This window comes from Leptopilina heterotoma, unplaced genomic scaffold, assembly GCF_015476425.1.
Source record: "Leptopilina heterotoma isolate Lh14 unplaced genomic scaffold, ASM1547642v1 Lhet_16, whole genome shotgun sequence".
NCBI lineage: Eukaryota > Metazoa > Arthropoda > Insecta > Hymenoptera > Figitidae > Leptopilina > Leptopilina heterotoma.
In genome coordinates, this window is record NW_025110874.1 from 2,950,437 (window position 1) to 2,965,065 (window position 14,629).

The 14,629-nt window shown below is 26.4% G+C and overlaps 1 protein-coding gene across 2 annotated transcripts in view; it reads left to right on the forward strand.

The window, feature by feature from the left end:
* The window catches only part of LOC122498765 (RNA pseudouridylate synthase domain-containing protein 2-like), a 486,414-nt gene that overhangs the window by 312,336 nt on the left and 159,449 nt on the right, over positions 1–14,629 (forward strand). For both annotated transcript variants that reach the window (XM_043606677.1, XM_043606678.1), the window contains one exon: positions 14,446–14,550. In XM_043606677.1, the coding sequence (XP_043462612.1) occupies positions 14,446–14,550 (105 nt within the window). The remainder of the gene's footprint in view (positions 1–14,445; positions 14,551–14,629) is intronic.

Here is a 14,629-nt window from a genome sequence, read left to right on the forward strand (position 1 = left end):
TTTTGGAAGTGAAAAAGAACGAGAGGAATATTTTTTTCGAGAGAAATATTTTTATGAAATATTTTTATGAAATTTTTTCCAACTGTATTTTTTAATAGGAAATATAAGTTCGCGTAGAGCAATTTTTGTTTCGTGTCAAATATGTTTTCGAAACGAATTTTGTTGGAAAATGCATTCATGCGCGTATTTCTGATCGACCAATATTGGAACTGTAGATTTAACATCGCACACACTACATGTATATATATAAACGGTTTGTAAATCTTTTTTTTTCTCATGTACTTTTAATTTCAACCCGTCACTCGGTTGTTTGTCATCGATAAATTACATTTGTACACATATTCGAATTTGCTCATTTCACATGTATGTAACTAAAAATCAAAAACACAATTGACCAACATAACAGTTTGATTTTGGGTACAAGAAGAACGCTTTTTGAAACAATTCTAATAACTTTTAGTAACCTTTCTTTCTTTCTTTAATTTTTCCGTCGGAAAAGCAATTTCAAGTAAAAGCTAGAAGTACATATTTCGGAATGTATCAGAGAAAGTACATAATATAAATCTGTGCAATGCAAAATATGTTAATAGCCATATAGCGTTAGGAGAATTTTGGCTGTGGCTAATGAAACATCGTACCAAGCGTAAATTTTTAATGATGGAATTAGATTTTCTGCAAGGTGAAAATTACCCTCTAGCATTTACAAGAAATATCTTGGCTTGAACTTTCATTAGTGATAAATGTGTGACATCAGTTGCAATTTGCAGATGAAACTGACGAGATGTATTATATTGTCTGAATATCAGATGAACGAAGACATTTTACGACTCTATCTTATCTTCTGTTGTATAATATGGAAAGAGAGAGAGAGATAGAGAGAAATGTTCTTTAATTGCTTTTCTCTTATAAGGCTCATTTCAGAAAACGTGAAATCAAGTGAACCGTGAACACAAAATTTGTTCTGTGTGCGCATATTTCGAAACTTCGGGAGCTTATAAAGTGTATCATTAAACTTGTATAAAGCCTTTAGATAGGGGAGAGTAGGTTTCACGAATATAGTAGGAAAAAGTAGTAGTATATATAGTAGGAAAAGATTTGACTTTGACTCTCTCTCTCTTTCTCTCAACATGTGACAGTATATAGTGTACTTTTCCCGTTAATTTGGCAATTTCATTAGTACAAACTTTATTCTTCTTCCTGCTCTCAACGTCGAGGAGTAAATACCAGCCTTTTGTATATACATAAAGTTTCGCGAAATTTCAGAAAAACGAGATAAAACAAACACTACCCCCTTTATAGCGACTAATGAGAAATTATATGCATTGCAACTGAAACAATATACATTTTTTTCTCATCTTTTCTCGGATAAGTTCTTTTTTTCCAAGTTTTCACAAAAAGCTGAAAAAGTTTGTCACCAAGAACTTTATAATAAATGCTTGATTTTTTTTACACAAAGGAAAAATTAGTCAAAATAAAGTATATAATTTATTCAATGAATCTTTAGAGGTCACGATATTTAAATGATATATTTATGTAATAAACTTTTGTCTGTTAGTATACACCAACATAAAAAAGTAAAAAGCATACCATAACCCAAGAGAAGTCCGTTTTCTTCACTTTACATTTGTATACCTACAATTTTCAAAGAAGGTGGGATGAAAAAAATTTACACGTAGTGCTTCTTATGTATTTTTTAGTCCTCTTTCAGAATCTGCAAGAAAATCTAACTTTCGACTTAAGAATTAGAAGTTATGATTGTTTAAAAAAAACACATTTTTGGGTTTTTTTCCATCAAAACTATATTTTTGATTGAAAATCGCTTATTTGCTTGAGAAAAAATTTGAAATGACAAATTGTCGCGTCCAAAATGAATGACCTTTCATTTAGGCATTATTAGACATTTTAATTTTTTCGAAAATCAAAATGGTGGCCTATGCTCTTATGAATAAAACGGATGATGTATTTTATACCAAAAGTATGTTTCTTATAGGTTTTAAGTGTCCTCTTTTCGATTCCGCTGTGAAGTTCAGGTCAATTAAATAAATTTTTTAATTTTTCCGCCATATTGGATCCGCCATTTTGAATTTTTGAAAAATAATATCGAATTTATAATCAGCGACTGCGAAAATCCCTGAGTAACAAAATTTAAGCGAATTCAATAACATTTTGGTATGTTGAAATATAGTGACCAAAACTTTAAAATTTCACTTCATATTTGACGCCATATTTGATCCGCCATCTTAAAATTTTTAATTCTAGTTTAGGTTTCCTAAAAGTATACAATTTTTATACACCTATGGTTGAGAATTAAATTTTATTCACATACGTTTTATAAGGAAAAAAATTTAAAAAACTTAAAAAAGTGAAAATTTTTTTGTTTATTGAAATTAAAACCGCCATATTTAATTTTCGGTTGAACGAAATTCAAATTTTTCTATTTCTAACAATAATTTCTTTTTACATAACGTAATTTTTAAGAACTATCATAAAATTATGACTTATAAATTATTTAATGAATAATTGTTACAATTTTCATAAATAATAGATTTATAGAAGAATTTTAATTAAAAACACGAAAAAATTTTTTTAATTTTGGAGAAATTACAGATTATTGCAGAAATTTAATTATTTTTTTAAAAGTTATGTAAATTCTTCCCAAAAATTCAATTATGTTCAAAATTTACAAGAAAAATCTCGTCAAAATTTCAATTATCTTTATAAATAATAAAATTCTTCGAAATTCAATTATTTAAAAAAATTTTAATAAAATTCTTGGTAAAATTTCACAGCAATTCAATTATTTACAAAATTTTTAATAAATTTCTTTGAAATTATTAAATTATTTTCATAAGTGATAAAATTTTTACAGGAATTCTATATTATTTACAAATTAAAATACAAAATTTCATAAAATTTTTCGAAAAATATCAATTATTTAAAAAGATTTTCATAAAATTCGTCGCAAGAATTCAATTATGTTCAAAATTTAAAAAAAATCTCATCAAAATTTTAATTATCTTTATAAATAATAAAATTCTTCTCCGAAATTCAATTGTTTTAGAAAAATTTTAATTATTACAAGAATTCAATTATTTTCAAAAGTATAATAAAATTCTTTGCATAAATTCAATTATGTTTAAATATTAAAAAAAAATTCTTGTCAAAATTTCAAGTATCTTTATAAATAATAAAATTCTTCTCTGAAATTCAGTTATTTTAGAAAAATTTTAATTATTTTCATAAATAATAAAACTCATCGCAGGATTTTAATTATTTTTGATATTTATTTATTATATTTTTTTTTTATTATATTTTTATATTTATTTATTTATTTTTTTTAAAAATATTTTAATCGAATTCCTCAAAAAAATGTAATTAGTTGTAAGAAATTTTATTAAAATTTGTCAAAAGAATTCAATTCTTTAAAAATTCTTTTTAAAAATTTAAACATTAATTTAATTATTCAATAAATTATTTATTTTTTAATTTAAATAATTGAATTCTTCTAGAATTTTCAAATAAAAATTTATTTAAAAGTGGATTACATACCGATTAATCGATTTATTATTTATGAAAAATACTTGAATTTTTGCAACGAATTTTATTACATTTTTTTTAAATAATTGAATTTTGTTTTTGAGAAATTTGACTATTTCTAAAAATAATTGAATTCTTGCAAGAAGTAAATCCTTCGCATGCGAAGGATTTTATAAGGGTTTTTGTTAATAATTAACTTTTTTAAAAAAAAATTGTATGGTAATTTAAATTATTACAAAACATCGTTTTATTCATCGTTTTTCATCGTTTTTTTTCTTCATGTTTTGTATAAATATTCGACTATAAGTTGTTAAATTTCAAAAAGATTTGAATTCGAATGTTTTGAAGAATTTTAATTCCTACGGAATAATAAAATAATGATTTAATATTTATTTAAAAAAGAAAATAACTGATGTTTTCGAATAATTTTACAATTAAAGAAATTTGTAAATAAATGTAATAGAACATTTTTTTTGAGTATCTAATGGTTTTTAGAGTGAATTAGAATATTTTTTATGGTCCAGGGAAAAAGTGAAAATTTTGTCTGGAAATCAGGGGAAAGTCAATGAAAAATAAAATTTAATATTTGTGGCAACTCTGTTTTAGAGAAAATTTTTTCCAAAAATTTCTTAAAAATATTCCCCAATCGGTTTGGGGAAAAATTTTTTCCTTTAATTTATTGAATTTTGCCCGAAAGTTTTGAGAAAATATTTCAATATTCACTAAACTTTTAGGGGAAAATATTCCCTAATAATTTGGGAATTCCTTCTTTTTTGTGAATTTTACAATTTATGATGAATATTTATCAAGATTGAAGAAAATAATTTTAGTCTATAGAGATTTTTTTTCTTTCACAAAATATGTTTGATTACAAATCTAATTTACAAGATTTTGTTTACAAACCATAATAAACAATTATGAAGAACATTAATAAAATAGTATCTAAATTACATTAATTTATAACTCACACTAACAATAATCTTATATTTATATCCCTAGAAATTGAAAAATTGAAATTTTTATTCATGTTTGGGTGATATTCACCTATTTTGAGAGTAAAATTATATTCATTAAAATTTTTTGTAATTTTTCTTAACTATTTTGAAATAATATTCACTAATTTTTTTTTTGGAAAAACATTTTCATTAGAATTCATGGTAATTTTCCCTAACTTTTTTTAAATGATATCCACCAATTTTTTGTGAAAAATAGATTCATTAGAATTTTGTGTGATTTTCATTAAATTTTTTGGTAATTTTCACCAGCTTTTTAAGGAAAAGCATTTTCCTGAGAAAATGTAGATTTCTCAAAATTTTTTAGTGTATACTTTAAGAATAAATAGAAATAGTTCACACGAAATTTTTTTTTCAAAAATTTTTTGTAGATCAAATTGACCTAGTGTGTACTCTGAGAGTTAAAAAGAAAAACAAAATTGGTGATTGTTTACTTCTGCGCATTTTTTGACAATTTTTACCATTTTTGGATTAAAATTTGCTATGATTGAAGTGCACTTCAATCAGAGTTTTGTAAAAATTAGTTCGAGCGTAGCAAAATTCACTTTGAAAATAGTAAAAGTAGACAGAAATTCGCAGAAGTTCCAGACAGTTTTGGCTTTACTTTGTAATCTACAACTTTATCAACCATTTATCTCTTCAACTGTACAATACACATAATTAAAAAATAAAAAGTACTTATAAAAATTTGAAATGAAATAATTATTACAAAGTAACATAGCTCATTGTGTCGCTGATAAGACTTGATATTCTTTACTTTGTGAAATTATGCGGGAAAATGGCGACTACGATTTGGAAGCAAAAGAGGGAGAAAGAGAGAGTACCTGAAACAATGAGCCCTTTAAATGTATAAGTAGAGGTAGATATTGTGGCATATCGTTCTCAGTGAACGTGCTTGATTCCCTTTTTTTCCCCTTTTCAACCACGGCATTGTCATATTCCTTTACCACTGAAGACGTAACTCTGCTGATTATTTTTTTATGCGCAAAGATCTTAATTATGCTGTTTGTAATAAACAGAAAACTCGAAAGTCTGACGGCGAAGAGCAGTTAAGCGCAGTGTTAATAGTCTCTCAAAAATTATCTTGCGGAGACTATTATCAGTATAACATTCATATCTATAGATATAAATACGCAAATGCCAGGCAAATAATTTTATCAGATTATTCATAAATTTATAGAGAAAATATTTTATTCGAGAAATATTGAGCAACGTTCGTAATAACAATAGGAGATAAGACCATCTGCACTTATTGTACCCTAACACGTACCAAAGGTATATTTCATCTAACACTGTATCAAAAGATATTTCATATAATTGTAACAAAAAAATGTTATTTGTCTACTCACATGATACATTGTTCAATTTATTTTAAAAGCCTAGATAAAATTTTTTCCAAAAGATTTAACGGCAAAAAATTTACAGTTTTTTTTATCGGTTTCTTTACCTCAAATTAATAGTTTATTCAAATTTTGTGAAATAATTTATCAATTCTTTTGACATTATAGTTATTTTGAAATTCAACCATAGAAATTATAACAAATATTAAAGAATTAGCGATGAAACTCCATGTGTAATAATCGAAAAGCACGCAAATCAAATTTACAAACTGCAACGAAGAATAAAATGACTCTCGCAAAAAACACAAAACATAATAAATTTTAATGTTTTACTTGAAAAATTACAAATAAAAGCTGAGTATCAGACATACATTTTCTTTATATATATGTGTTGTGAGCAGCAGGCGGAGTAAATCTGCGATTTATTTGGAGATAGTCCACAGTTTTGAATTTTGGCACGTAGCCTCTTCTCAATAAACACAAATACAATAAATCTCCAAGAGGTCCTCCCTCTAGATCACACCAAAAACTATCTCCCCACACCGAAACTATGTAATTTATGGTATATAATCAATTTATTTATTTATTTGATGCATATCTCCGCAGTCTATTAAGGACCATAAGCGGATAACTATATAAATTTCGTCAGTACAATGAGATACACAATCAGTTTTTTAATTCATGTCAGGATTTTGAGACAATTGCAATTTTATTTTTTTATTACCTACTTTGAGCAATTGTTACTACAAATCAAAATAGAGGTGCATGATTATTCCCCAAATGTCATTTGACCGAACTGTCATTTTACCGAATTGCATTTATCCGAACTGTTATTTTAACGAAATGTCACTTTTACGAATTGTCACTTTTGCGAAAATTCATTTTTTCGAATTGTCATTTTTTACGAATCGTTATTGTTCCGAAATGTCATTTTTTCGAATTGTTATTTTTACGGAAAATATCATTTTTACGAATTGTCATTTTTACAAATCGTTGTTGTTTCGAAATGTCACTTTTGTGAATCGACATTATAACGAATTGCCACTTATACGGATAGTCATTTTTACGAATTGTCATTTTTACCAATCGTTATTGTTCCGAAATGTCATTTTTATGAAATGTCACTTTTGTGAATCGACATTTTTACGAATTGTCACTTATGCGGATAGTTATTTTTGCGAAATATCATTTTTACGAATTGTCATTTTTACAAATCGTTGTTGTTTCGAAATGTCACTTTTGTGAATCGACATTATAACGAATTGCCACTTATACGGATAGTCATTTTTACGAATTGTCATTTTTACCAATCGTTATTGTTCCGAAATGTCATTTTTATGAAATGTCACTTTTGTGAATCGACATTATAACGAATTGTCACTTATGCGGATAGTCATTTTTGCGAATTGTCATTTATGCAAAAATGACAATTCACAACAGTATGACATTTCGTAAAAATGACAATTCACAAAAATGACAATTCGTAAAAATGTCGATTCGCAAAAATGACAATTCGTAAAAATGTCGATTCGCAAAAATGACAATTCGTAAAAATGTCGATTCACAAAAATGACAATGCGAAAAAATGTCAGTTCGCAAAAATGACAATTCGTAAAAGTGTCAATTCGTAAAAATGGCAATTCGGAAAAGTGACATTTCGTTAAAATAACAGTTCGAATAAATGCAATTCGGTAATATGACATTTATTTGTAAAATGTGACTACTTTTGAAGTTTTAGATTTAGTAGTATATTAGGGATTAGTAATCCTATTTCTTTAATATAGTTTTAGAGAAAAGAAAAGTAATGAAAGTTAAATGGATTAATTTTAGTATAACATAATAAAATGTTTTAATTTTAAATTATGTTGAGGATTGGAAGCGACAGAACGAAAGTGACTCAGGTGTTTCTTACCAAAAGCACAAATTAAGATAAATCCAGAATTAAAATAAAGTAAACTAATGTGGTTTGAAAGGTAGAGAAACAAGCTTTCAGTGTGATTCTAAATTTAAACGTCAGGGCTGGATAGGCTTAATAAAATTAACCTTTCATCGTTTGTGGTTAGTATTTCTAAAGCTAATTTTTTATTTTTTTTTAAGTCTATAAATTATTTATGGTCAAAAACAATTGGTGGAATTTTTATTATTAAAATAAAAAAAGTCGAATAAAAAGTCTTCATAGATCGACTTCTTTTAATTTGTTAAGTATTTTCTTCCTTCTTTCGTCTGCCTTTCTTTGCAAACTTGTCAATATTTCACCATTAAAAAAGTAAGCTCATACTTAGAGGAAAAATCCTCTTCTAATATCCTATCATTTTTTTCCATTTAAAACAAAAGTATATCATTTGAATTTAGAATATTTTTATTCTTTGGTGGTTAATGATAAAACAAGACAATTTTTTTGAGGTTCTGATGTCAAAAATATTGAACGGAAGCCAAAGAAACAAGTAAATAAATTTATTAATTAATGTAAGTAATAAGTATCACTTCCCTTCTATATTGTATTTTAGACTTTCGTACAAAATTTCAGCTCAATGGCGACTACAAAAGTTAAAAAATTTATGATTTATGATGTGAAAATTAAAAAATTAAAAATTGATGTCGTCAACATGTCGACCAAAATTTTAAAAATGAATTAAAATCTGTTGTCAAGCGTCAAAAATGCAAAATGGTTTGTAAAATATATAACTAATTCAGGGTTGCCACATGTCAGGGAATTCAGGGAAAAGTCAGGGAAAGTAAAATTGGTCAAGGAAATCAGGAAAAAATAAAAAAAAAAGTACTGGAAAGAATTGAATTTTTAAAATTCATGAGAATACTCTTGGAAAAGTTACAAATGATTCCAGAAATTCAATTATTTTCTAAAGTTATAAAAATTCTTCACAAAATTTCAATTATGTTAAAAAATTTTTTTAAATATTCTGGTCAAAATTTCAATTATCTTTATAGATAATAAAATTGTTCCTTAAAATTCAATTATTTTTATAATTAATCAAATTCTTCACCGAAATTCAATTATTTTTTAAAGTTTTAATAATAATCGTTGAAAGAATTCAATTATTTTCAAAAATTAAAAAAAAAAATTCTTATAAAAATTTCTAGTATTTTTATAAATAATAAAATTCTTTTCGAAAATTCAATTATTTTAGAAAAATTTTAATAAAATTCTTGACAAAATTTCACAAGAATTCAATTATTTACAAAATTTTAAATAAATTTCTTCGAAATAATTCAATCATTTTCATAAGTAATAAAATTTTCACAGGAATTCAATTATTAAAAGTACAAAATTTCATAAAACTTTTCGATAAAATTATAAAATATTTAAAAAGATTTTTATTAAATTCGTCGCGAGAATTCAATTATTTAAAAAATTTTAACAAATTTCTTTTCAAGAATTCAATTATTTTCAAAAGTAATAAAATTTTTCTCCGAAATTCAATTATATTCATAAACTTGAATAAAATTCGTTGGAAGAATTAAATTATTTTCAAAAGTAATAAAATTTTTCGCAGAAATTCAATTATGTTAGAAAATTTTTAAAAAAATTCTTGTCAAAATTTCAAACATCTTTATAAATAATAAAATTCTTTTTCGAAATTCAATTATTTTAGAAAAATTTTAATAAAATTCTTGGGAAAATTTGAATTATTTTCATAAATAATAAAACTCATCGCAGGATTTTAATTATTTTTTATACAATATTTTAATCGAATTCCTTGAAAAATGTAATTATTCTTAAAAATTTTATTAAAATTTGTCAAAAGAATTCAATTATTTAAAAATTTATTGATAAAATTCTTTATGAGAATTCAATTTTCAATTGAAAATTGAATTGAATTCAATTATTCAATAAATTATTTATTTTTTAATTTAATTAATTGAATTCTTCTAGAAGTTTCTTATAAAAATTGATTTAAAAATGAATTACCGAATAATCGATTTACTATTTATGAAAATAATTGAATTATTGCAACGAATTTTATTACATTTTTTTTTAAATAATTGCATTTTTTTGAGAAATTTTACTAACTTGTAAAAAGTAATTGAATTTTTGCGAAGGATTTTTTAGGATTTTTGTAAATAATTAACTTTTTTTAAAAAAATTTTATGGTAAATTAAATTATTACAAAACATGAAGAAGGCGATCACTCTGAGCTTTTGACTCAGAGTGATCGCCTTCTTCATGTTTTGTAATAATATTCTTATAAGTTGTTGAATTTCAAAAAGCTTTGAATTTGAATGTTTTGAAGAATTTTAATTCCTACGGAAAAATAATAAAAATTAAATATTTATTTAAAAAGGAAGTTATTGATGTTTTTAAATAATTTTAAAATTAAAGAAATTTGTAAATATGTGTAATAGAACATTTTTTTGAGTATCTAATAATTTTGAGAAATTTTTTTTTTTTTTTTTTTTTTTTTTTTTAATTGGAATATTCTTTAGGGTCAGGGAAAAAGTAAAAATTTTGTCTAGAAATGAGGGAAAAGTCAGAGAAAAATAAAATAAAATATTTGTGGCAACCCTGTAATTAGAAATGTAGTAATTTGGAAAAAAAAGTGATACAAAAAGTAACTTTTATAATTTACAATAATTTCACATTAAATTCGAATTTCGTAACTTTAAAAATCTCCGAGTGAATATTTTTGATAAATTCGTCAACTTTTAAAAAATTTGGTTGCCATATTAGATCCGCCATTTTAAATTATGAAAAACTGACCTCAAATATAAATTTTGCTACCCCAAAAACCCTAATTATATGCGATGAATTCATATTTTTTAGGAAACTTTTTTTTCGGATCGTTTTAGGCCCATAAGCGATTTTTAACTAAACTGCAAAGGATTTAAAAGCGGACAATTCTTTTTTTTACTTTTGCTTGCATAAATTATTATTATTTATTCACCCCTACAAAAGTAAATAAAAAAATGCCATTAGGTTTTACAATTTTTTGAAAAGATACTTTAATTTCGCAGAGTTTGTGTTACCGTAATTTATAGGTTCATTGTGTACACTTATACATACAGAGAGAGAGATTGCAGTATTTGCAGTTTAGCGTGTGAGAATGTATTCATTTTGTTCAAAATTACATGCACTCCATACTGCGGTCCTCGAAAGCGATGCCTATACCGCACTCCAGGATATCCGGAACTTACGGGTCGGCGATCCAGAGCTATTCATTTTCCACGACAAAATCTCGCTCGACGTTATGGTGATATGCGGAAGCTTCCCCAACGCTACACTCGCAAACCAACAACAACAAAAAAAGAATCAAAAAAACAACTTTTGGCAGAGTGTCAAAACACTTTTTTTCCCCCTTATTCTTCAAAAATGTGTATTCACCTATTAAATCGATTGCATTTGACATTCAGTTTTTACAAATATAGCGGAACGCAGTAAAAAAAAAAACGAAGAGACATGGCAAATACGTTTATCCTCGCGGCGGATATTATACCGCGAATACTGACCGTACAATCTTTCCTGACATATATAGGAAAAATTTCCATTTTTTACAACACTTAACCGCATGATATTCTTAAAATATTTCCCTTATGTATAAGCGCACTACTTCAGCAGTAAAATATTCATACCAAGATTTGTTGAATCGCGAGAATACCTTCACAGTTGACTACATTAAATTTAAATCCAAAAAAAGGTATAAAAAGATATTCTCCCTTTTGTTCCTAAAACTGCAACACGGGCATATATTTAATATAAATAAACCACTCCGGGAAAAATTTATAACACGAAAATACTTTCATAATTCTGTTATTTTTTACATGAGGCAATAAAATGAAATGTGTAATTGCGAAAATTGAACAAAAAAAAATGAATAAAATTCTTTCTTTGAAGCTAATTTAAATATTTACCATAAATGCCAAAAAATAATTGTTTAAAAATTACATATAAATTTAATATTGTTCAGCTGGTGCTTCAGTGATAAGAGCATTGAATGTAAACTTTGCATTATAAACTTTAATTGAAATGCGAGGAAATAATGCGACAATGCAAATTTTATCTAGCGTTGTGAGCACACATTAAAATAATATACTCGTCCGTCAACATTTTTCAAAAAAAAAAGTTATATTTTGTTACCTTCCTTTGTAAGGGGGTAATTTTTCAAATAAAATATAAAATACTAATTTGCATTCCACAGCTTTTGTTTTCTAAAATTAATACCCTCAAAATCTAGAAAGTGAAAATGAAAATAAAAAATTTATTTCTAAAAAAAAATTCTTGATGCATTTTATTAACAGCTCTTTAATTTTGATTGGTTCAATATTTTTACAGATATTCAATGTCCAATTTAAGTTTTTAGTGACACCATTAAATATATTATGTAGTCGGACAAAATTAATTAAATTTGCCAACTGTAAACGTCCCTGGCCAACAAGTTTTAAGCAAATCTCGATAATTTTTGAATTTTTCGGTTGAAAAATTGGATCCGCCATTTTGAATTTTTAAAAATTCGCTAGCGTCGCCTCGTCGACTTCGTTGCTTCCATCGAGGCGCATGATTATTCCCCAAATGTCATTTGACCGAACTGTCATTTTACCGAATGGCATTTATCCGAACTGTTATTTTAACGAAATGACACTTTTGCGAATCGACATTTTTACGAATTGCCACTTTTGCGAAAAGTCATTTTTGCGAAATATCATTTTTTCGAATTGTCATTTTTGCGAATCGTTATTGTTCCGAAATGTCATTTTTTTGAATTGTCATTTTTACGAAATGTCACTTTTGTGAATCGACATTTTTACGAATTGTCACTTTTGCGAAAATTCATTTTTGCGAATTGTCATTTATACTAAATGTAATTTTTGTGAATCGCCATTTTTACGAATTGTCACTTTTGTGAAAATTTATTTTTGCGAATTGTCATTTTTACGAATTGTCATTTATGCAAATTGCCATTTTTTTGAATTATTCATTTTTATGAAATGTCACTGTTGCGAATTGTCATTTTTGCGAAAATTGCTATAGTAAACTTGTATGCATATGTAGATTTACTACAGCAATTTTCGCAAAAATGACAATTCGCAACAGTGACATTTCGTAAAAATGACAATTCAAAAAAATGATAGTTCGCATAAATGACAATTCGTGAAAATTATATTTCGCAAAAGTGACAATTCGTAAAAATGTTGATTCGCAAAAATTACATTTAGTATAAATGACAATTCGCAAAAATTTCATTTAGGAACAATAACGATTCGTAAAAATGACAATTTGAAAAATCGCAATTTTTACAAATTCTTAAAAATGGCGATTTGTAAAAGTGACATTTCGTGAAAATAACAGTTGGAATAAATGCAATTCGGTAAAATGACAGTTCGGTCAAATGACATTTGGGGAATAATCATGCGCCTCACATGTTTATTTACTTTCACGAAAGTTAATTTAATGAAAATTAACTAAAAATTGCGATAAAATGGCGACTACAAAAATTAAAAAATTTAATATTAAATTCGCTTGTAACTCGTTACTCGGGGGTTTTTGGGGTCACTGATTACAAATATGATGTCAGATTTTCAAAATTCGAAATGGCGGATCCAATATGGCGGATGATTTCAAAATTGATGCGGTTTGATCGAAATTTATTTCTCGGGGGTTTTTGGGGTCACTAAATCCAAATTTGATGTCAAAAAATTAAAAATTGATGTCGTCAATAATATGACGACCAAAATATTAAAAATGAATTGAAATCTGATGTCAGACTTCGAAAATAAAAAATGCGTTAGAGCTAATCCTAAAAACTGTCTAGTAGGTACTTAATTATAAATTTTTATCACGAATATATTGATATTGAATTCGTTTACTTTTTAAAAAGATGTTTATAAATTTCTTTTATAACCACTAACGGTTCGACATTTTTCTCTTAGTTATTCTGCACTGCTTTACACATTAAAAACAGTCGTTAAAAGATGCGTAATCATTCTTGTGTTACATAAAATACATATTGTAACTTTCCAGGTGTAGATCGTATCACAGATGAAAATTGTAAGTATTTTTAATTGTACCATGGATCGTTATTCAGTGGAGGTCTTCAATTTACTCTAATCATTAAAATTCCAAAAAATAAAATTTCTCCAGACAGTTTTTATATTTTGAAAAAAAAAATTTCTTTACTTTTTATAGGACATCTAATTCCTATAGTTGATGTAATTTATTCCTCACGTGTTGAGAAATAAGATGTCATGCAAAATAAATTGTCACTTTTGGAACGGGAGCGCGAATTTCTAAAATTCAGGGTCGATGTTTTAAAGTCTCGCTATAATAACTACTATATCGGTTGATGTTTGATGAAATTAGGAAACGATGAAAACCATATAGTAGACGATGTTGGGCACTGCATTGCAGGTAAGGGCGTTGTCAGGGCGACCCTTGTGACCCTTATAGTTTGCCACTTGCACTATAACGGAGGAGGTCAAACTCCCAAGTCTGCGAGAGTCTCGCCCAATAATCGTACCTATCGTGTCTTAAAGATATAGGATATCACAGTCATCGACTCCTTTCTAATAGCCGACTAACCATCCGATCGATTTCCGTGTTTCAGGTGGATTTAAAACCTTTGCGGGAAGCCAGTATTGCTGTGCTTACACCGAAGGTCTCAGAGAAGAGGAAGATCGAAGAAGCCGACGCCAGCAAAGACCTGAAGAAGGTAAACTTGCTTCTCTTGTTTATTTACTTTTTTTCTGTTTATTATTCAAGTCCATATTACATTTTGGTTATTTTTCAAG